General features: G+C 43.5%; 1 protein-coding gene across 4 annotated transcripts in view; it reads left to right on the forward strand.

The window, feature by feature from the left end:
* The window catches only part of gab2 (GRB2-associated binding protein 2), a 117,357-nt gene that overhangs the window by 87,765 nt on the left and 2,742 nt on the right, over positions 1 to 26,850 (forward strand). For 3 of the 4 annotated variants that reach the window (XR_008068986.1, XM_052468719.1, XM_052468721.1), the window contains exons 8-10: positions 3,054 to 3,144; positions 17,062 to 17,167; positions 20,157 to 20,279. Coding sequence is in view for 3 of the 4 variants with exons in the window: in XM_052468719.1 (XP_052324679.1) it covers positions 3,054 to 3,144; positions 17,062 to 17,167; positions 20,157 to 20,279 (320 nt within the window). In the remaining variant the exon portion in view is untranslated. The remainder of the gene's footprint in view (positions 1 to 3,053; positions 3,145 to 17,061; positions 17,168 to 20,156; positions 20,280 to 26,850) is intronic. The other variant, XM_052468720.1, reaches the window with a different exon arrangement.

A 26,850-nucleotide genomic window follows, 5' to 3' on the forward strand; every position in this document is an offset into this window, starting at 1 on the left:
TGGCAAGTGATATATTTTACATAATTTCCCATCAATTCCCATTATTAAAGTGGCTGGAGTTGAGTCAGTGTGTTGGCAGCAGCCACTCAATGTTAGTGGTGGCTGTTTAACAGTCTGCTGGCCTTGAGATAGAAGCTGTTTTTCAGTCTCTCGGTCCCAGCTTTGATGCACCTGTACTGACCTCGCCTTCTGGATGATAGCGGGGTGAACAGACAGTGGCTCGGGTGGTTGTTGTCCTTGATGATCTTTATGGCCTTCCTGTAACATCGGGTGGGTTAGGTGTCCTGGAGGGCAGGTAGTTTGCCCCCGGTGATGCGTTGTGCAGACCTCACTACCCTCTGGAGAGCCTTACGGTTGTGGGCAGAGCAGTTGCCGTATCAGGCGGTGATACAGCCCGCCAGGATGCTCTCGATTGTGCATCTGTAGACGTTTGTGAGTGCTTTTGGTGACAAGCCAAATTTCTTCAGCCTCTTGACGTTGAAGAGGCGCTGCTGCGCCTTCTTCACGATGCTGTCTGTGTGGGTGGACCAATTCAGTTTGTCTGTGATGTGTATGCCGAGGAACTTAAAACTTGCTACCCTCTCCACTACTGTTCCATCGATGTGGATAGGGGGGTGTTCCCTCTGCTGTTTCCTGAAGTCCACAATCATCTCCTTAGTATTGTTGACGTTGAGTGTTAGGTTATTTTCCTGACACCACACTCCGAGGGCCCTCACCTCCTCCCTGTAGGCCGTCTCGTCGTTGTTGGTAATCAAGCCTACCACTGTTGTGTCGCCCGCAAACTTGATGATTGAGTTGGAGGCGAGCATGGCCACGCAGTCGTGGGTGAACAGGGAGTACAGGAGAGGGCTCAGAACGCACCCTTGTGGAGGATCCACAAGTGTTGAGGATCAGCGGGGTGGAGATGTTGTTGCCTACCCTCACCACCTGGGGGTGGCCCATCAGGAAGTCCAGTACCCAGTTGCACAGGGCGGAGTCGAGACCCAGGGTCTCGAGCTTGATGACGAGCTTGGAGGGTACTATGGTGTTGAATGCCGAGCTGTAGTCGATGAACATTCTCACATAGGTATTCCTCTTGTCCAGGTGGGTTAGGGCAGTGTGCAGTGTGGTTGAGATAGCATCGTCTGTGGACCTATTTGGGCGGTAAGCAAATTGGAGTGGGTCTAGGGTGTCAGGTAGGGTGGAGGTGATATGGTCCTTGACGAGTCTCTCAAAGCACTTCATAATGACGGAAGTGAGTGCTACGGGGCGGTAGTCGTTTAGCTCAGTTACCTTAGCTTTCTTGGGAAAAGGAACAATGGTGGCCCTCTTGAAGCATGTGGGAACAGCAGACTGGGATAGGGATTGATTGAATATGTCCGTAAACACACCAGCCAGCTGGTCTGCGCATGCTCTGAGGGCGCGGCTGGGGATGCCGTCTGGGCCTGCAGCCTTGCGAGGGTTAACACGTTTAAATGTTTTACTCACCTCGGCTGCAGTGAATGTTTTGGTTGCAGGCCGTGTCAGTGGCACTGTATTGTCCTCAAAGCGGGCAAAAAAGTTATTTAGTCTGCCTGGGAGCAAGACATCCTGGTCCGTGACGGGGCTGGTTTTCTTTTTGTAATCCGTGATTGACTGTAGACCCTGCCACATACCTCTTGTGTCTGAGCCGTTGAATTGAGATTCTACTTTGTCTCTTTACTGACGCTTAGCTTGTTTGATAGCCTTGCGGAGGGAATAGCTACACTGTTTGTATTCGGTCATATTTCCGGTCACCTTGCCCTGATTAAAAGCAGTGGTTCGCACTTTCAGTTTCATGCGAATGCTGCCATCAATCCACGGTTTCTGGTTTGGGAATGTTTTAATCGTTGCTATGGGAACGACATCTTCAACGCACGTTCTAATGAACTCGCACACCGAATCAGCATATTCGTCAATGTTGTTGTCTGACGCAATACGAAACATGTCCCAGTCCACGTGATGGAAGCAGTCTTGGAGTGTGGAATCAGCTTGGTCGGACCAGCGTTGGACAGACCTCAGCCTCTTGTTTAAGTTTCTGTCTGTAGGCAGGGATCAACAAAATGGAGTCGTGGTCAGCTTTTCCAAAAGGAGGGCGGGGCAGGGCCTTATATGCGTCGCGGAAGTTAGAATAATATAATAATATAATAATATAATAATATATGCCATTTAGCTGACGCTTTTATCCAAAGACTTACAGTCATGTGTGCATACATTCTACGTATGGGTGGTTTTCGAACCCACACCCTGGCGTTACAAGCGCCATGCTCTACCAACTGAGCCACAGAAGGACCACAATGATAGCAATGATCCAAGGTTTTACCACCCCTGGTTGCGCAATCGATATGCTGATAAAATTTAGGGAGTCTTGTTTTCAGATTAGCCTCGTTAAAATCCCCAGCTACAATGAATGCAGCCTCCGGATATATGGATTCCAGTTTGCAAAGAGTCAAATAAAGTTCGTTCAGAGCCATCGATGTGTCTGCTTGGGGGGGAATATATACGGCTGTGATTATAATCGAAGATAATTCCCTTGGTAGATAATGCGGTCGACATTTGATTGTGAGGAATTCTAACGGGACTGCAGCCCTAAGAGGTTAACGGGATTGCAGCCCTAAGAGGTTTTAAGAGACTCTGTCATGATACCAAACTGTCACATTGTGTCATATTATACATTCTTAGTTTATCATTTTGGAACATTTTGTTTTCTGATTTCTGTCTAAACCCAACAGCCCTCTACATTTAGATTTAATATGTTTTCTGATTTCTGTCTAAGCCCAACAACCCTCTACATTTAGATGTAATATGTTTTCTGATTTCTGTCTAAACCCAACAGCCCTCTACATTTAGATGTAATATGTTTTCTGATTTCTGTCTAAACCCAACAACCCTCTACATTTAGATGTAATATGTTTTCTGATTTCTGTCTAAACCCAACAACCCTCTACATTTAGATGTAATATGTTTTCTGTCTAAACCCAACAGCCCTCTACATTTAGAGAACAATTAGACAGTTGAGAAGAAAATGAAGTTGTTTTGTTTGTTTGTGTCCTCAGCCAAGCCGACACCTCTGGATCTGAGGAACAATGGCATCATTGATGAGCTCCCATTTAAGAGTCCAATCACCATGTCCTGGACACGACCCATGTGAGTCCCATATCAGTTATACTAGCTACCTGACCCATGTCCCATATCAGTTATACTAGCTACCTGACCCATGTCCCATATCAGTTATACTAGCTACCTGACCCATGTCCCATATCAGTTATACTAGCTACCTGACCCATGTCCCATATCAGTCATACTAGCTACCTGACCCATGTCCCATATCAGTTATACTAGCTACCTGACCCATGTCCCATATCAGTACTAGCTACCTGACCCATGTCCCATATCCTGTCATACTAGCTACCTGTCCCATATCAGTCATACTAGCTACCTGACCCATGTCCCATATCAGTCATACTAGCTACCTGACCCATGTCCCATATCAGTTATACTAGCTACCTGACCCATGTCCCATATCAGTTATACTAGCTACCTGACCCATGTCCCATATCAGTCATACTAGCTACCTACCATATCAGTTATACTAGCTACCTGACCCATGTCCCATATCAGACCCATATCAGTCATACTAGCTACCTGATGTCCCATATCACTGTCATGTCCCATATCAGTCATACTAGCTACCTGACCCTACATATCAGTTATACTGACCCCATATCAGTCATACTAGCTACCTGACCCATGTCCCATATAAGTTATACTAGCTACCTGACCCATGTCCCATATCAGTCATACTAGCTACCTGACCCATATCAGTCATACTAGCTACCTGACCCATGTCCCATATCAGTTATACTAGCTACCTGACCCATATCAGTCATACTAGCTACCTGACCCATGTCCCATATCAGTTATACTAGCTACCTACCCATGTCCCATATCAGTCATACTAGCTACCTGACCCATATCAGTCATACTAGCTACCTGACCCATGTCCCATATCAGTTATACTAGCTACCTGACCCATGTCCCATATCAGTCATACTAGCTACCTGACCCATGTCCCATATCAGTCATACTAGCTACCTGACCCATATCAGTCATACTAGCTACCTGACCCATGTCCCATATGACCCATGTCCCATATCAGTCATACTAGCTACCTGACCCATGTCCCATATCAGTCATACTAGCTATACTAGCTACCTGACCCATGTCCCATATCAGTCATACTAGCTACCTGACCCATGTCCCATATCAGTTATACTAGCTACCTGACCCATGTCCCATATCAGTTATACTAGCTACCTGACCCATGTCCCATATCAGTTATACTAGCTACCTGACCCATGTCCCATATCAGTTATACTAGCTACCTGACCCATGTCCCATATCAGTCATACTAGCTACCTGACCCATGTCCCATATCAGTTATACTAGCTACCTGACCCATGTCCCATATCAGTCATACTAGCTACCTGACCCATGTCCCATATCAGTCATACTAGCTACCTGACCCATGTCCCATATCAGTCATACTAGCTACCTGACCCATATCAGTCATACTTGCTACCTGACCCATGTCCCATATCAGTCATACTAGCTACCTGACCCATATCAGTCATACTAGCTACCTGACCCATGTCCCATATCAGTTATACAAGCTACCTGACCCATGTCCCATATCAGTTATACAAGCTACCTGAACCATGTCAGTTATACTAGCTACCTGACCCATATCAGTCATACTAGCTACCTGACCCATGTCCCATACCAGTTATACTAGCTACCTGACCCATGTCCCATGTCAGTCATACTAGCTACCTGACCCATATCAGTCATACTAGCTACCTGACCCATGTCCCATATCAGTTATACTAGCTACCTGACCCATGTCCCATATCAGTCATACTAGCTACCTGACCCATGTCCCATATCAGTCATACTAGCTACCTGACCCATATCAGTCATACTAGCTACCTGACCCATGTCCCATATCAGTCATACGAGCTACCTGACCCATATCAGTCATACTAGCTACCTGACCCATGTCCCATATCAGTCATACTAGCTACCTGACCCATGTCCCATATCAGTCATACTAGCTACCTGACCCATGTCCCATATCAGTCATACTAGCTACCTGACCCATGTCCCATATCAGTCATACTATCTACCTGACCCATGTCCCATATCAGTTATACTAGCTACCTGACCCATGTCCCATATCAGTCATACTAGCTACCTGACCCATGTCCCATATCAGTCATACTAGCTACCTAACCCATGTCCCATATCAGTCATACTAGCTACCTGACCCATGTCCCATATCAGTTATACTAGCTACCTGACCCATGTCCCATATCAGTCATACTAGCTACCTGACCCATGTCCCATATCAGTCATACTAGCTACCTGACCCATGTCCCATATCAGTCATACTAGCTACCTGACCCATGTCCCATATCAGTTATACTAGCTACCTGACCCATGTCCCATATCAGTTATACTAGCTACCTGACCCATGTCCCAAATCAGTCATACTAGCTACCTGACCCATGTCCCATATCAGTTATACTAGCTACCTGACCCATGTCCCATATCAGTCATACTAGCTACCTGACCCATGTCCCATATCAGCCATACTAGCTACCTGACCCATGTCCCATATCAGTTATACTAGCTTCCTGACCCATATCAGTCATACTAGCTACCTGACCCATGTCCCAAATCAGTCATACTAGCTTCCTGACCCATGTCAGTCATACTAGCTACCTGACCCATGTCCCATATCAGTCATACTAGCTACCTGACCCATATCAGTCATACTATCTACCTGACCCATGTCCCATATCAGTCATACTAGCTACCTGACCCATGTCCCATATCAGTCATACTAGCTACCTGACCCATGTCCCATATCAGTTATACTAGCTACCTGACCCATGTCCCATATCAGTCATACTAGCTACCTGACCCATGTCCCATATCAGTCATACTAGCTACCTGACCCATATCAGTTATACTAGCTACCTGACCCATGTCCCATATCAGTTATACTAGCTACCTGATGCATATCAGTCATACTAGCTACCTGACCCATGTCCCATATCAGTTATACTAGCTACCTGACCCATGTCCCATATCAGTCATACTAGCTACCTGACCCATATCAGTCATACTAGCTACCTGACCCATGTCCCATATCAGTTATACTAGCTACCTGACCCATATCAGTCATACTAGCTACCTGACCCATGTCCCATACCAGTTATACTAGCTACCTGACCCATGTCCCATATCAGTCATACTAGCTACCTGACCCATATCAGTCATACTAGCTACCTGACCCATGTCCCATATCAGTTATACTAGCTACCTGACCCATGTCCCATATCAGTCATACTAGCTACCTGACCCATGTCCCATATCAGTCATACTAGCTACCTGACCCATGTCCCATATCAGTCATACTAGCTACCTGACCCATGTCCCATATCAGTCATACTAGCTACCTGACCCATGTCCCATATCAGTCATACTAGCTACCTGACCCATGTCCCATATCAGTCATACTAGCTACCTGACCCATGTCCCATATCAGTCATACTAGCTACCTGACCCATGTCCCATATCAGTCATACTAGCTACCTGACCCATGTCCCATATCAGTTATACTAGCTACCTGACCCATGTCCCATATCAGTCATACTAGCTACCTGACCCATGTCCCATATCAGTCATACTAGCTACCTGATCCATGTCCCATATCAGTCATACTAGCTACCTGATCCATATCAGTTATACTAGCTACCTGACCCATGTCCCAAATCAGTCATACTAGCTTCCTGACCCATGTCAGTCATACTAGCTACCTGACCCATGTCCCATATCAGTCATACTAGCTACCTGACCCATATCAGTCATACTAGCTACCTGACCCATGTCCCATATCAGTCATACTAGCTACCTGACCCATGTCCCATATCAGTCATACTAGCTACCTGACCCATGTCCCATATCAGTTATACTAGCTACCTGACCCATGTCCCATATCAGTCATACTAGCTACCTGACCCATGTCCCATATCAGTCATACTAGCTACCTAACCCATATCAGTTATACTAGCTACCTGACCCATGTCCCATATCAGTTATACTAGCTACCTGACGCATATCAGTCATACTAGCTACCTGACCCATGTCCCATATCAGTTATACTAGCTACCTGGCCCATGTCCCATATCAGTCATACTAGCTACCTGACCCATATCAGTCATACTTGCTACCTGACCCATGTCCCATATCAGTCATACTAGCTACCTGACCCATATCAGTCATACTAGCTACCTGACCCATGTCCCATATCAGTTATACTAGCTACCTGACCCATGTCCCATATCAGTCATACTAGCTACCTGACCCATATCAGTCATACTAGCTACCTGACCCATGTCCCATATCAGTTATACTAGCTACCTGACCCATGTCCCATATCAGTCATACTAGCTACCTGACCCATATCAGTCATACTAGCTACCTGACCCATGTCCCATATCAGTCATACTAGCTACCTGACCCATGTCCCATATCAGTCATACTAGCTACCTGACCCATGTCCCATATCAGTCATACTAGCTACCTGACCCATGTCCCATATCAGTCATACTAGCTACCTGACCCATGTCCCATATCAGTTATACTAGCTACCTGACCCATGTCCCATATCAGTCATACTAGCTACCTGACCCATGTCCCATATCAGTCATACTAGCTACCTGACCCATGTCCCATATCAGTCATACTAGCTACCTGACCCATGTCCCATATCAGTTATACTAGCTACCTGACCCATGTCCCATATCAGTTATACTAGCTACCTGACCCATGTCCCATATCAGTCATACTAGCTACCTGATCCATGTCCCATATCAGTCATACTAGCTACCTGATCCATATCAGTCATACTTGCTACCTGACCCATGTCCCATATCAGTCATACTAGCTACCTGACCCATATCAGTCATACTAGCTACCTGACCCATGTCCCATATCAGTTATACAAGCTACCTGACCCATGTCCCATATCAGTTATACAAGCTACCTGAACCATGTCAGTTATACTAGCTACCTGACCCATATCAGTCATACTAGCTATCTGACCCATGTCCCATATCAGTCATACGAGCTACCTGACCCATATCAGTCATACTAGCTACCTGACCCATGTCCCATATCAGTCATACTAGCTACCTGACCCATGTCCCATATCAGTCATACTAGCTACCTGACCCATGTCCCATATCAGTTATACTAGCTACCTGACCCATGTCCCATATCAGTCATACTAGCTACCTGACCCATGTCCCATATCAGTCATACTAGCTACCTGACCCATATCAGTTATACTAGCTACCTGACCCATGTCCCATATCAGTTATACTAGCTACCTGACCCATATCAGTCATACTAGCTACCTGACCCATGTCCCATATCAGTTATACTAGCTACCTGACCCATGTCCCATATCAGTCATACTAGCTACCTGACCCATATCAGTCATACTAGCTACCTGACCCATGTCCCATATCAGTCATACTAGCTACCTGACCCATATCAGTCATACTAGCTACCTGACCCATGTCCCATACCAGTTATACTAGCTACCTGACCCATGTCCCATATCAGTCATACTAGCTACCTGACCCATATCAGTCATACTAGCTACCTGACCCATGTCCCATATCAGTTATACTAGCTACCTGACCCATGTCCCATATCAGTCATACTAGCTACCTGACCCATATCAGTCATACTAGCTACCTGACCCATGTCCCATATCAGTCATACTAGCTACCTGACCCATATCAGTCATACTAGCTACCTGACCCATGTCCCATATCAGTCATACTAGCTACCTGACCCATGTCCCATATCAGTCATACTAGCTACCTGACCCATGTCCCATATCAGTCATACTAGCTACCTGACCCATGTCCCATATCAGTCATACTAGCTACCTGACCCATGTCCCATATCAGTTATACTAGCTACCTGACCCCCATATCAGTCATAATAGCTACCTGACCCATGTCCCATATCAGTCATACTAGCTACCTGACCCATGTCCCATATCAGTCATACTAGCTACCTGACCCATGTCCCATATCAGTTATACTAGCTACCTGACCCATGTCCCATATCAGTTATACTAGCTACCTGACCCATGTCCCATATCAGTCATACTAGCTACCTGATCCATGTCCCATATCAGTCATACTAGCTACCTGATCCATATCAGTCATACTTGCTACCTGACCCATGTCCCATATCAGTCATACTAGCTACCTGACCCATATCAGTCATACTAGCTACCTGACCCATGTCCCATATCAGTTATACAAGCTACCTGACCCATGTCCCATATCAGTTATACAAGCTACCTGAACCATGTCAGTTATACTAGCTACCTGACCCATATCAGTCATACTAGCTACCTGACCCATGTCCCATACCAGTTATACTAGCTACCTGACCCATGTCCCATGTCAGTCATACTAGCTACCTGACCCATATCAGTCATAATAGCTACCTGACCCATGTCCCATATCAGTTATACTAACTACCTGAACCATGTCCCATATCAGTCATACTAGCTACCTGACCCATGTCCCATATCAGTTATACTAGCTACCTGACCCATATCAGTCATACTAGCTACCTGACCCATGTCCCATATCAGTCATACGAGCTACCTGACCCATATCAGTCATACTAGCTACCTGACCCATGTCCCATATCAGTCATACTAGCTACCTGACCCATGTCCCATATCAGTCATACTAGCTACCTGACCCATGTCCCATATCAGTCATACTAGCTACCTGACCCATGTCCCATATCAGTCATACTAGCTACCTGACCCATGTCCCATATCAGTTATACTAGCTACCTGACCCATGTCCCATATCAGTCATACTAGCTACCTGACCCATGTCCCATATCAGTCATACTAGCTACCTAACCCATGTCCCATATCAGTCATACTAGCTACCTGACCCATGTCCCATATCAGTCATACTAGCTACCTGACCCATGTCCCATATCAGTCATACTAGCTACCTGACCCATGTCCCATATCAGTTATACTAGCTACCTGACCCATGTCCCAAATCAGTCATACTAGCTACCTGACCCATGTCCCATATCAGTTATACTAGCTACCTGACCCATGTCCCATATCAGTCATACTAGCTACCTGACCCATGTCCCATATCAGCCATACTAGCTACCTGACCCATGTCCCATATCAGTTATACTAGCTTCCTGACCCATGTCCCAAATCAGTCATACTAGCTTCCTGACCCATGTCAGTCATACTAGCTACCTGACCCATGTCCCATATCAGTCATACTAGCTACCTGACCCATGTCCCATATCAGTCATACTAGCTACCTGACCCATATCAGTCATACTAGCTACCTGACCCATGTCCCATATCAGTCATACTAGCTACCTGACCCATGTCCCATATCAGTTATACTAGCTACCTGACCCATGTCCCATATCAGTCATACTAGCTACCTGACCCATGTCCCATATCAGTCATACTAGCTACCTGAACCATATCAGTTATACTAGCTACCTGACCCATGTCCCATATCAGTTATACTAGCTACCTGACGCATATCAGTCATACTAGCTACCTGACCCATGTCCCATATCAGTTATACTAGCTACCTGACCCATGTCCCATATCAGTCATACTAGCTACCTGACCCATATCAGTCATACTAGCTACCTGACCCATGTCCCATATCAGTTATACTAGCTACCTGACCCATATCAGTCATACTAGCTAACTGACCCATGTCCCATATCAGTTATACTAGCTACCTGACCCATGTCCCATATCAGTCATACTAGCTACCTGACCCATATCAGTCATACTAGCTACCTGACCCATGTCCCATATCAGTTATACTAGCTACCTGACCCATGTCCCATATCAGTCATACTAGCTACCTGACCCATGTCCCATATAAGTCATACTAGCTACCTGAACCATATCAGTTATACTAGCTACCTGACCCATGTCCCATATCAGTTATACTAGCTACCTGACGCATATAGTCATACTAGCTACCTGACCCATGTCCCATATCAGTTATACTAGCTACCTGACCCATGTCCCATATCAGTCATACTAGCTACCTGACCCATATCAGTCATACTAGCTACCTGACCCATGTCCCATATCAGTTATACTAGCTACCTGACCCATATCAGTCATACTAGCTACCTGACCCATGTCCCATATCAGTTATACTAGCTACCTGACCCATGTCCCATATCAGTCATACTAGCTACCTGGCCCATATCAGTCATACTAGCTATCTGACCCATGTCCCATATCAGTCATACGAGCTACCTGACCCATATCAGTCATACTAGCTACCTGACCCATGTCCCATATCAGTCATACTAGCTACCTGACCCATGTCCCATATCAGTCATACTAGCTACCTGACCCATGTCCCATATCAGTTATACTAGCTACCTGACCCATGTCCCATATCAGTCATACTAGCTACCTGACCCATGTCCCATATCAGTCATACTAGCTACCTGACCCATGTCCCATATCAGTCATACTAGCTACCTGACCCATGTCCCATATCAGTTATACTAGCTACCTGACCCATGTCCCATATCAGTTATACTAGCTACCTGACCCATGTCCCATATCAGTCATACTAGCTACCTGATCCATGTCCCATATCAGTCATACTAGCTACCTGACCCATATCAGTCATAATAGCTACCTGACCCATGTCCCATACCAGTTATACTAGCTACCTGACCCATGTCCCATGTCAGTCATACTAGCTACCTGACCCATATCAGTCATAATAGCTACCTGACCCATGTCCCATATCAGTTATACTAACTACCTGAACCATGTCCCATATCAGTCATACTAGCTACCTGACCCATGTCCCATATCAGTTATACTAGCTACCTGACCCATATCAGTCATAATAGCTACCTGACCCATGTCCCATATCAGTTATACTAACTACCTGAACCATGTCCCATATCAGTCATACTAGCTACCTGACCCATGTCCCATATCAGTTATACTAGCTACCTGACCCATGTCCCATATCAGTCATACTAGCTACCTGACCCATGTCCCATATAAGTCATACTAGCTACCTGAACCATATCAGTTATACTAGCTACCTGACCCATGTCCATATCAGTTATACTAGCTACCTGACCCATATCAGTCATACTAGCTACCTGACCCATGTCCCATATCAGTTATACTAGCTACCTGACCCATGTCCCATATCAGTCATACTAGCTACCTGACCCATATCAGTCATACTAGCTACCTGACCCATGTCCCATATCAGTTATACTAGCTACCTGACCCATATCAGTCATACTAGCTATGACCCATGTCCCATATCAGTTATACTAGCTACCTGACCCATGTCCCATATCAGTCATACTAGCTACCTGACCCATATCAGTCATACTAGCTACCTGACCCATGTCCCATATCAGTTATACTAGCTACCTGACCCATGTCCCATATCAGTCATACTAGCTACCTGACCCATGTCCCATATAAGTCATACTAGCTACCTGAACCATATCAGTTATACTAGCTACCTGACCCATGTCCCATATCAGTTATACTAGCTACCTGACGCATATCAGTCATACTAGCTACCTGACCCATGTCCCATATCAGTTATACTAGCTACCTGACCCATGTCCCATATCAGTCATACTAGCTACCTGACCCATATCAGTTATACTAGCTACCTGACCCATGTCCCATATCAGTTATACTAACTACCTCACCCATATCAGTCATACTAGCTACCTGACCCATGTCCCATATCAGTTATACTAGCTACCTGACCCATGTCCCATATCAGTCATACTAGCTACCTGGCCCATATCAGTCATACTAGCTATCTGACCCATGTCCCATATCAGTCATACGAGCTACCTGACCCATATCAGTCATACTAGCTACCTGACCCATGTCCCATATCAGTCATACTAGCTACCTGACCCATGTCCCATATCAGTCATACTAGCTACCTGACCCATGTCCCATATCAGTTATACTAGCTACCTGACCCATGTCCCATATCAGTCATACTAGCTACCTGACCCATGTCCCATATCAGTCATACTAGCTACCTGACCCATGTCCCATATCAGTCATACTAGCTACCTGACCCATGTCCCATATCAGTTATACTAGCTACCTGACCCATGTCCCATATCAGTTATACTAGCTACCTGACCCATGTCCCATATCAGTCATACTAGCTACCTGATCCATGTCCCATATCAGTCATACTAGCTACCTGATCCATGTCCCATATCAGTTATACTAGCTACCTGACCCATGTCCCATATCAGTCATACTAGCTACCTGACCCATGTCCCATATCAGTTATACTAGCTACCTGACCCATGTCCCATATCAGTCATACTAGCTACCTGACCCATGTCCCATATCAGTCATACTAGCTACCTGACCCATATCAGTCATACTTGCTACCTGACCCATGTCCCATATCAGTCATACTAGCTACCTGACCCATATCAGTCATACTAGCTACCTGACCCATGTCCCATATCAGTTATACAAGCTACCTGACCCATGTCCCATATCAGTTATACAAGCTACCTGAACCATGTCAGTTATACTAGCTACCTGACCCATATCAGTCATACTAGCTACCTGACCCATGTCCCATACCAGTTATACTAGCTACCTGACCCATGTCCCATGTCAGTCATACTAGCTACCTGACCCATATCAGTCATACTAGCTACCTGACCCATGTCCCATATCAGTTATACTAGCTACCTGACCCATGTCCCATATCAGTCATACTAGCTACCTGACCCATGTCCCATATCAGTCATACAGCTACCTGACCCATATCAGTCATACTAGCTACCTGACCCATGTCCCATATCAGTCATACTAGCTACCTGACCCATGTCCCATATCAGTCATACTAGCTACCTGACCCATGTCCCATATCAGTCATACTAGCTACCTGACCCATGTCCCATATCAGTCATACTAGCTACCTGACCCATGTCCCATATCAGTTATACTAGCTACCTGACCCATGTCCCATATCAGTCATACTAGCTACCTGACCCATGTCCCATATCAGTCATACTAGCTACCTAACCCATGTCCCATATCAGTCATACTAGCTACCTGACCCATGTCCCATATCAGTTATACTAGCTACCTGACCCATGTCCCATATCAGTTATACTAGCTACCTGACCCATGTCCCATATCAGTCATACTAGCTACCTGACCCATGTCCCATATCAGTCATACTAGCTACCTGACCCATGTCCCATATCAGTCATACTAGCTACCTGACCCATGTCCCATATCAGTTATACTAGCTACCTGACCCATATCAGTCATACTAGCTACCTGACCCATGTCCCATATCAGTTATACTAGTAACCTGACCCATGTCCCATATCAGCCATACTAGCTACCTGACCCATGTCCCATATCAGTTATACTAGCTTCCTGACCCATATCAGTCATACTAGCTACCTGACCCATGTCCCAAATCAGTCATACTAGCTTCCTGACCCATGTCAGTCATACTAGCTACCTGACCCATGTCCCATATCAGTCATACTAGCTACCTGACCCATGTCCCATATCAGTCATACTAGCTACCTGACCCATATCAGTCATACTATCTACCTGACCCATGTCCCATATCAGTTATACTAGCTACCTGACCCATGTCCCAAATCAGTCATACTAGCTACCTGACCCATGTCCCATATCAGTTATACTAGCTACCTGACCCATGTCCCAAATCAGTCATACTAGCTTCCTGACCCATGTCAGTCATACTAGCTACCTGACCCATGTCCCATATCAGTCATACTAGCTACCTGACCCATGTCCCATATCAGTCATACTAGCTACCTGACCCATATCAGTCATACTATCTACCTGACCCATGTCCCATATCAGTTATACTAGCTACCTGACCCATGTCCCATATCAGTCATACTAGCTACCTGACCCATGTCCCATATCAGTTATACTAGCTACCTGACCCATGTCCCATATCAGTCATACTAGCTACCTGACCCATATCAGTCATACTAGCTACCTAACCCATGTCCCATATCAGTCATACTAGCTACCTGACCCATGTCCCATATCAGTCATACTAGCTACCTGACCCATGTCCCATATCAGTCATACATCCTATTGGATCCAGACTGCTGTCACTCCAGTGTTTTTAGAGGTAGAAAGGTAGAACTTACAAACCTTATTTAAAAAAGATGAGTGGTGAGAACTGCAAGGATACGCTAGACTAAAACATTACATTTTTACATCTGCTTATCCAGAGCGACTTCCAGTCGGTGTGCTCACCACAACCGTTGTTTAATGCTCAAAACAGATTATACAAGGTGTGAATATCCTCTTTTAGTCACCAATATATTATGAAGAGAACCTTGCTGTTCCTTATTTTAGTTACACTCACAGTCCTCTCTCTCCTTCCAGGCCTCCCTGGTCTGAGTAGTACTGCCATAGGGGTCAGAATGTGGAGTCACTCACAGTCCTCCCTCTCCTCCCTGGTCTGAGTAGTACTGCCATAGGGGTCAGAATGTGGAGTCACTCACAGTCCTCTCTCTCCTCCCAGGCCTCCCTGGTCTGAGTAGTACTGCCATAGGGGTCAGAATGTGGAGTCACTCACAGTCCTCTCTCTCCTCCCAGGCCTCCCTGGTCTGAGTAGTACTGCCATAGGGGTCAGAATGTGGAGTCACTCACAGTCCTCTCTCTCCTCCCAGGCCTCCCTGGTCTGAGTAGTACTGCCATAGGGGTCAGAATGTGGAGTCACTCACAGTCCTCTCTCTCCTCCCAGGCCTCCCTGGTCTGAGTAGTACTGCCATAGGGGTCAGAATGTGGAGTCACTCACAGTCCTCTCTCCCTCCCAGGCCTCCCTGGTCTGAGTAGTACTGCCATAGGGGTCAGAATGTGGAGTCACTCACAGTCCTCCTCTCCTCCCAGGCCTCCCTGGTCTGAGTAGTACTGCCATAGGGGTCAGAATGTGGAGTCACTCACAGTCCTCCTCTCTCCTCCCAGGCCTCCCTGGTCTGAGTAGTACTGCCATAGGGGTCAGAATGTGGAGTCACTCACAGTCCTCTCTCTCCTCCCAGGCCTCCTGGTCTGAGTAGTACTGCCATAGGGGTCAGAATGTGGAGTCACTCACAGTCCTCCTCTCCTCCCAGGCCTCCCTGGTCTGAGTAGTACTGCCATAGGGGTCAGAATGTGGAGTCACTCACAGTCTCTCTCTCCTCCCAGGCCTCCCTGGTCTGAGTAGTACTGCCATAGGGGTCAGAATGTGGAGTCACTCACAGTCCTCTCTCTCCTCCCAGGCCTCCCTGGTCTGAGTAGTACTGCCATAGGGGTCAGAATGTGGAGTCACTCACAGTCCTCTCTCCCCTTCCCAGGCCTCCCTGGTCTGAGTAGTACTGCCATAGGGGTCAGAATGTGGAGTCACTCACAGTCCTCTCTCCTCCCAGGCCTCCCTGGTCTGAGTAGTACTGCCATAGGGGTCAGAATGTGGAGTCACTCACAGTCCTCTCTCTCCTCCCAGGCCTCCCTGGTCTGAGTAGTACTGCCATAGGGGTCAGAATGTGGAGTCACTCACAGTCCTCCCTCTCCTCCCTGGTCTGAGTAGTACTGCCATAGGGGTCAGAATGTGGAGCCGCTCACAGTCCTCCCTCTCCTCCCTGGTCTGAGTAGTACTGCCATAGGGGTCAGAATGTGGAGTCACTCACAGTCCTCTCTCTCCTCACTCTCCTCCCTGGTCTGAGTAGTACTGACATAGGGGTCAGAATGTGGAGCCACTCACAGTCCTCTCTCTCCTCCCAGGCCTCCCTGGTCTGAGTAGTACTGCCATAGGGGTCAGAATGTGGAGTCACTCACAGTCCTCTCTCTCCTTCCAGGCCTATGAACTCAGGTGGCATGTCCTCCCAGCACTGCAGACCCATCTCCACCCAGAGTATCACCAGCACTGACTCCGCAGACAGCGAGGAGAACTACGTAGCCATGGTGAGTCCCTACAACAGGACAAATGCACCCTATACCCTATGTAGTTCACTACTTTTCATCAGTGCCCCATAGGGAATAGGGTGCCATTTGGGATTTAGGTTTACTGAGCTGACATACTGTAGTAGAGGACACAGGGCTATAAGTAGCACTATATAGGGAATAGGGTGCCATTTGGGATTTAGGTTTACTGAGCTGACATACTGTGGACACAGGGAGTAACACTCCTATAGGGAATAGGGTGCCATTTGGGATTTAGGTTTACTGAGCTGACATACTGTAGTAGAGGACACAGGGCTATAAGTAACACTATATAGGGAATAGGGTGCCATTTGGGATTTAGATTTACTGAGCTGACATACTGTAGTAGAGGACACAGGGCTATAAGTAACACTATATAGGGAATAGGGTGCCATTTGGGATTTAGGTTTACTGAGCTGACATACTGTAGTAGAGGACACAGGGCTATAAGTAGCACTATATAGGGAATAGGGTGCCATTTGGGATTTAGGTTTACTGAGCTGACATACTGTAGTAGAGGACACAGGGCTATAAGTAGCACTATATAGGGAATAGGGTGCCATTTGGGATTTAGGTTTACTGAGCTGACATACTGTAGTAGAGGACACAGGGCTATAAGTAGCACTATATAGGGAATAGGGTGCCATTTGGGATTTAGGTTTACTGAGCTGACATACTGTAGTAGAGGACACAGGGCTATAAGTAGCACTATATAGGGAATAGGGTGCCATTTGGGATTTAGGTTTACTGAGCTGACATACTGTAGTAGAGGACACAGGGCTATAAGTAGCACTATATAGGGAATAGGGTGCCATTTGGGACTGCTGCTCAGTGTATTATGTTTTGTCTTTATGATAGGATATAATTCAACCTTTACCCTGGACATGTTCCCTGTAAACCTAAACTTCCTGAGCCTGTGCAGCGCATTCGGAAAGAATTCAGACCCCTTGACTTTTTACACATTTTTTTTTACTTTACAGCCTTATTTTACAATTCAATTGATTAAAAAATATATATATAAAATAATAATAATGATGTCATTATCGGGTATTGTGTGTAGATTGATGAGGGGGATAAAAGTGATTGAATCAATTTTAGAATAAGGCTGTAACATAACAAAATGTGGGAAAAGTCAAGGGGTCTGAATACTGTATAGTGTATTTGTCTTGGTTAATGAGTGTTTTACCTTTGTGTAGGCCGCAGTTAGTCTTGAAGAGGGTTACTATGAAGTATCTGAGATATATCAGGGTTACTATGAAGTATCTGAGGTATATAGTATCTGAGGTATATCGGGGTTACTATGAAGTATCTGAGGTATATAGTATCTGAGGTATATCAGGGTTACTATGAAGTATCTGAGGTATATCAGGGTTACTATGAAGTATCTGAGGTATATCAGGGTTACTATGAAGTATCTGAGGTATATCAGGGTTACTATGAAGTATCTGAGGTATATCAGGGTTACTATGAAGTATCTGAGGTATATCAGGGTTACTATGAAGTATCTGAGGTATATAGTATCTGAGGTATATCAGGGTTACTATGAAGTATCTGAGGTATATCAGGGTTACTATGAAGTATCTGAGGTATATCAGGGTTACTATGAAGTATCTGAGGTATATCAGGGTTACTATGAAGTATCTGAGGTATATAGTATCTGAGGTATATAGTATCTGAGGTATATAGTATCTGAGGTATATAGTATCTGAGGTATATAGTATCTGAGGTATATCAGAGTTACTGTGAAGTATCTGAGGTATATAGTATCTGAGGTATATAGTATCTGAGGTATATAGTATCTGAGGTATATAGTATCTGAGGTATATAGTATCTGAGGTATATAGTATCTGAGGTATATAGTATCTGAGGTATATAGTATCTGAGGTATATAGTATCTGAGGTATATAGTATCTGAGGTATATAGTATCTGAGGTATATAGTATCTGAGGTATATAGTATCTGAGGTATATAGTATCTGAGGTATATAGTATCTGAGGTATATAGTATCTGAGGTATATAGTATCTGAGGTATATAGTATCTGAGGTATATAGTATCTGAGGTATATAGTATCTGAGGTATATAGTATCTGAGGTATATAGTATCTGAGGTATATAGTATCTGAGGTATATAGTATCTGAGGTATATCAGAGTTACTGTGAAGTATCTGAGGTATATAGTATCTGAGGTATATAGTATCTGAGGTATATAGTATCTGAGGTATATAGTATCTGAGGTATATAGTATCTGAGGTATATAGTATCTGAGGTATATAGTATCTGAGGTATATAGTATCTGAGGTATATCAGAGTTACTGTGAAGTATCTGAGGTATATAGTATCTGAGGTATATAGTATCTGAGGTATATAGTATCTGAGGTATATAGTATCTGAGGTATATAGTATCTGAGGTATATAGTATCTGAGGTATATAGTATCTGAGGTATATAGTATCTGAGGTATATAGTATCTGAGGTATATCAGAGTTACTGTGAAGTATCTGAGGTATATAGTATCTGAGGTATATAGTATCTGAGGTATATAGTATCTGAGGTATATAGTATCTGAGGTATATAGTATCTGAGGTATATAGTATCTGAGGTATATAGTATCTGAGGTATATAGTATCTGAGGTATATAGTATCTGAGGTATATAGTATCTGAGGTATATAGTATCTGAGGTATATAGTATCTGAGGTATATAGTATCTGAGGTATATAGTATCTGAGGTATATAGTATCTGAGGTATATAGTATCTGAGGTATATAGTATCTGAGGTATATAGTATCTGAGGTATATAGTATCTGAGGTATATAGTATCTGAGGTATATAGTATCTGAGGTATATAGTATCTGAGGTATATAGTATCTGAGGTATATAGTATCTGAGGTATATAGTATCTGAGGTATATAGTATAGTATAGTTACCCATGTGTGTGTTTACACTTCCCCTCTTCTTCTCTGTTCTCCATCAGCAGAATCCAGCGTCTACCTCCCCAGCAGTGAGTGGTACCAGCAGCCCCGCCCCTCGGAAGTGTGGCAACGTGGACTACTTGGCTCTGGACTTCCAGCCGGGCTCCCCCAGTCCACACAGAAAGGTACACACACACACCCCCGCCACACTGATCCTCAACACGTCCGCCCCACAGGAGTGTGTGCTCAGCCCCCTCCTGTGCTCCCTGTTCACTCACGTCTCCAACTCAATCGTCGTGTTTGCTGACGACACAACAGGGGTAGGCTTGATTACTAACAACACAACAGGGGTAGGCTTGATTACTAACAACACAACAGGGGTAGGCTTGATTACTAACAACACAACAGGGGTAGGCTTGATTACTAACAACACAACAGGGGTAGGCTTGATTACTAACAACAATGAGACGTCCTTAAAGGGAGCACCGGCGGAATGATGCCGGGAAAAACAACCTCTCCCTCAACATCAACAAAACGAAGGAGCTGATCGTGGACGACAGGAGACGGCATCCACATCGACGGGCCGCAGTGGAGAGGGTCAAAACGCTTCGTTCCTCGGCGTACGCATCACTGAAGACCCAAAATGGTCCCCTTCACAATGACCGTGTGGTGAAGAAGGTGCAACAACACAGCTACCTCAGGAGGCTGAAGAAATTCGTCTTTGCTTCTGAGACCCTAAGAAACGTCTATATTTGTTTTAATTTTTCCGTTATTTTACCAGGTAAGTTGACTGAGAACACGCTCTCATTTACAGCAACGACCTGGGGAATAGTTACAGGGGAGAGGATATGAATGAACCGATTGTAAACTGGGGATTATTAGGTGACCGTGATGGTTCGAGGGACCACTTGAGAATTTAGCCAGGACACCGGGGTTAACAACCCTACTCTTACGATAAGTGCCATGGGATCTTTAATGACCTCAGAGAGTCAGGACACCCGTTTAACGCCCCATCCGAAAGACGACACCCTACACAGGGCAGTGTTGTTGGGTTGTATCACCGCATGGAAAGGCAACTGCACCATCCACAAACGCAGGGCTCTCCAGAGGGTGGTGCAGTCTGCCCAGCACATCACCGGGGGCAAACTACCTGCCCTCCAGGACACCTACCTACACCACCCGATGTCACAGGAAGGCCAAGAAGATCATCAATGACAACAACCACCCGAGCCACTGCCTGTTCACCCCGCTGTCATCCAGAAGGCGAGGTCAGTACAGGTGCATCAAAGCTGGGACCGAGAGACTGAAAAACAGCTTCTATCTCAAGGCCAGACTGTTAAACAGCCATCACTAGTCAGCTTCTATCTCAAGGCCATCAGACTGGTAAACAGCCATCACCCTCTGGATCAGAGAGGTAAGGGGGGCTGTCTCAATCAACCCTCCTCTGGATCAGAGAGGTAAGGGGGGATGTCTCAATCAACCCTCTGGATCAGAGAGGTAGGGGGGGGGATCAACCCCTCTCAATCAACCCTCTGGATCAGAGAGGTAAGGGGGCTGTCTCTATCAACCCTCTGGATCAGAGAGGTAAGGGGGGTCTGTCTCAATCAACCCTCTGGATCAGAGAGGTTAGGGGGGGGGTCTGTCTCAATCAACCCTCTGGATCAGAGAGGTAAGGGGGGCTGTCTCAATCAACCCTCTGGATCAGAGGAGCTGTCTCAATCAACCCTCTGGGGAGGTAAGGGGGGCTGTCTCAATCAACCCTCTGGATCAGAGTGGTAAGGGGGGCTGTCTTAATCAATACACACTATCTTATATAACTACTGTCTATACACACCATCCTATATAACTACTGTCTATACACACCATCCTATATAACTACTGTCTATACACACCATCCTATATAACTACTGTCTATACTGTCTATACACACCATCCTATTATAACTACTGTCTATACACACCATCCTGTATAACTACTGTCTATACACACCATCCTATATAACTACTGTCTATACACACCATCCTATATAACTACTGTCTATACACACCATCCTATATAACTACTGTCTATACACACCATCCTATATAACTACTGTCTATACACACCATCCTATATAACTACTGTCTATACACACCATCCTATATAACTACTGTCTATACACACCATCCTATATAACTACTGTCTATACACACCATCCTATATAACTACTGTCTATACACACCATCCTATATAACTACTGTCTATACACACCATCCTATATAACTACTGTCTATACACACCATCCTATATAACTACTGTCTATACACACCATCCTATATAACTACTGTCTATACACACCATCCTATATAACTACTGTCTATACACACCATCCTATATAACTACTGTCTATACACACCATCCTATATAACTACTGTCTATACACACCATCCTATATAACTACTGTCTATACACACCATCCTATATAACTACTGTCTATACACACCATCCTATATAACTACTGTCTATACACACCATCCTATATAACTACTGTCTATACACACCATCCTATATAACTACTGTCTATACACACCATCCTATATAACTACTGTCTATAGACACCATCCTATATAACTACTGTCTATACACACCATCCTATATAACTACTGTCTATACACACCATCCTATATAACTACTGTCTATAGACACCATCCTATATAACTACTGTCTATACACACCATCCTATATAACTACTGTCTATACACACCATCCTATATAACTACTGTCTACACTGTCTATACACACCATCCTATATAACTACTGTCTATACACACCATCCTATATAACTACTGTCTATACACACCATCCTATATAACTACTGTCTATACACACCATCCTATATAACTACTGTCTATACACACCATCCTATATAACTACTGTCTATACACACAATCCTATATAACTACTGTCTATACACACCATCCTATATAACTACTGTCTATACACACCATCCTATATAACTACTGTCTATACACACAATCCTATATAACTACTGTCTATACACACCATCCTATATAACTACTGTCTATACACACCATCCTATATAACTACTGTCTATACTGTCTATACACACCATCCTATATAACTACTGTCTATACACACCATCCTATATAACTACTGTCTATACTGTCTATACACACTATCCTATATAACTACTGTCTATACACACCATCCTATATAACTACTGTCTATACACACCATCCTATATAACTACTGTCTATACTGTCTATACACACTATCCTATATAACTACTGTCTATACACACCATCCTATATAACTACTGTCTATACACACCATCCTATATAACTACTGTCTATACACACCATCCTATATAACTACTGTCTATACTGTCTATACACACTATCCTATACAACTACTGTCTATACACACCATCCTATATAACTACTGTCTATACACACCATCCTATATAACTACTGTCTATACTGTCTATACACACTATCCTATATAACTACTGTCTATACACACCATCCTATATAACTACTGTCTATACACACCATCATATATAACTACTGTCTATACACACCATCCTATATATAACTACTGTCTATACTGTCTATACACACCATCCTATACAACTACTGTCTATACACACCATCCTATATAACTACTGTCTATACTGTCTATACACACCATCCTATATAACTACTGTCTATACACACCATCCTATATAACTACTGTCTATACACACCACCCTATATAACTACTGTCTATACACACCATCCTATATAACTACTGTCTATACACACTATCCTATATAACTACTGTCTATACACACCATCCTATATAACTACTGTCTATATACACCATCCTATATAACTACTGTCTATACACACCATCCTATATAACTACTGTCTATATACACCATCCTATATAACTACTGTCTATACACACCATCCTATATAACTACTGTCTATATACACCATCCTATATAACTACTGTCTATACACACCATCCTATATAACTACTGTCTATATACACCATCCTATATAACTACTGTCTATATACACCATCCTATATAACTACTGTCTATATACACCATCCTATATAACTACTGTCTATACACACCATCCTATATAACTACTGTCTATACACACCATCCTATATAACTACTGTCTATACACACCATCCTATATAACTACTGTCTATACACACCATCCTATATAACTACTGTCTATACACACCATCCTATATAACTACTGTCTATATACACCATCCTATATAACTACTGTCTATACACACCATCCTATATAACTACTGTCTATATACACCATCCTATATAACTACTGTCTATACACACCATCCTATATAACTACTGTCTATACACACCATCCTATATAACTACTGTCTATACACACCATCCTATATAACTACTGTCTATACTGTCTATACACACTATCCTATATAACTACTGTCTATACACACCATCCTATATAACTACTGTCTATAAACACCATCCTATATAACTACTGTCTATACACACCATCCTATATAACTACTGTCTATACTGTCTATACACACCATCCTATACAACTACTGTCTATACACACCATCCTATATAACTACTGTCTATACACACCATCCTATATAACTACTGTCTATACACACCATCCTATATAACTACTGTCTATACTGTCTATACACACTATCCTATATAACTACTGTCTATACACACCATCCTATATAACTACTGTCTATACACACCATCCTATATAACTACTGTCTATACTGTCTATACACACCATCCTATACAACTACTGTCTATACACACCATTCTATATAACTACTGTCTATACACACCATCCTAAATAACTACTGTCTATACTGTCTATAAACACCATCCTAAATAACTACTGTCTATACTGTCTATACACACCATCCTATATAACTACTGTCTATACTGTCTATACACACCATCCTATACAACTACTGTCTATACACACCATCCTATATAACTACTGTCTATACACACCATCCTATATAACTACTGTCTATACACACCATCCTATGTAACTACTGTCTATACACACCATCCTATATAACTACTGTCTATACTGTCTATACACACCATCCTATACAACTACTGTCTATACACACCATCCTATATAACTACTGTCTATACACACCATCCTATATAACTACTGTCTATACACACCATCCTATGTAACTACTGTCTGTACACACCATCCTATATAACTACTGTCTATACTGTCTATACACACCATCCTGTATAACTACTGTCTATACTGTCTATACACACCATCCTATATAACTACTGTCTATACACACCATCCTATATAACTACTGTCTATACACACCATCTATATATACTGTCTATACACACACATCCTATATAACTACTGTCTATACACACAATCCTATATAACTACTGTCTATACACACCATCCTATATAACTACTGTCTATACACACCATCCTATATAACTACTGTCTATACTGTCTATACACACCATCCTGTATAACTACTGTCTATACACACCATCCTGTCTATACTGTCTATACACACATCCTATATAACTACTGTCTATACACACCATCCTATATAACTACTGTCTATACACACCATCCTATATAACTACTGTCTATACTGTCTATACACACATCCTATATAACTACTGTCTATACACACCATCCTATATAACTACTGTCTATACACACCATCCTATATAACTACTGTCTATACACACCATCCTATATAACTACTGTCTATACTGTCTATACACATATCCTATACAACTACTCTATACACACCATCCTATATAACTACTGTCTATACACACCATCATATATAACTACTGTCTATACTGTCTATACACACCATCCTATATAACTACTGTCTATAGACACCATCCTATATAACTACTGTCTATACACACCATCCTATATAACTACTGTCTATAGACACCATCCTATATAACTACTGTCTATACACACCATCCTATATAACTACTGTCTATACACACAATCCTATATAACTACTGTCTACACTGTCTATACACACTATCCTATATAACTACTGTCTATATACACCATCCTATATAACTACTGTCTATACACACCATCCTATATAACTACTGTCTATACACACCATCCTATATAACTACTGTCTACACTGTCTATACACACTATCCTATATAACTACTGTCTATACACACTATCCTATATAACTACTGTCTATACACACCATCCTATATAACTACTGTCTATACACACCATCCTATATAACTACTGTCTATACACACTATCCTATATAACTACTGTCTATACACATCATCCTATATAACTACTGTCTATACTGTCTATACACACCATCCTATATAACTACTGTCTATACACACCATCCTATATAACTACTGTCTATACTGTCATCCTATATAACTACTGTCACACCATCCTATATAACTACTGTCTATACACACCATCCTATATAACTACTGTCTATACTGTCTATACACACCATCCTATATAACTACTGTCTATACACACCATCCTATATAACTACTGTCTATACACACCATCCTATATAACTACTGTCTATATACACCATCCTATATAACTACTGTCTATACACACCATCCTAAATAACTACTGTCTATACACACCATCCTATATAACTACTGTCTATACACACCATCCTATATAACTACTGTCTCATACTGTCTATACACACTATCCTATATAA

The sequence above is a fragment of the Oncorhynchus keta genome, chromosome 18 (genome assembly GCF_023373465.1).
Source record: "Oncorhynchus keta strain PuntledgeMale-10-30-2019 chromosome 18, Oket_V2, whole genome shotgun sequence".
Lineage (NCBI taxonomy): Eukaryota > Metazoa > Chordata > Actinopteri > Salmoniformes > Salmonidae > Oncorhynchus > Oncorhynchus keta.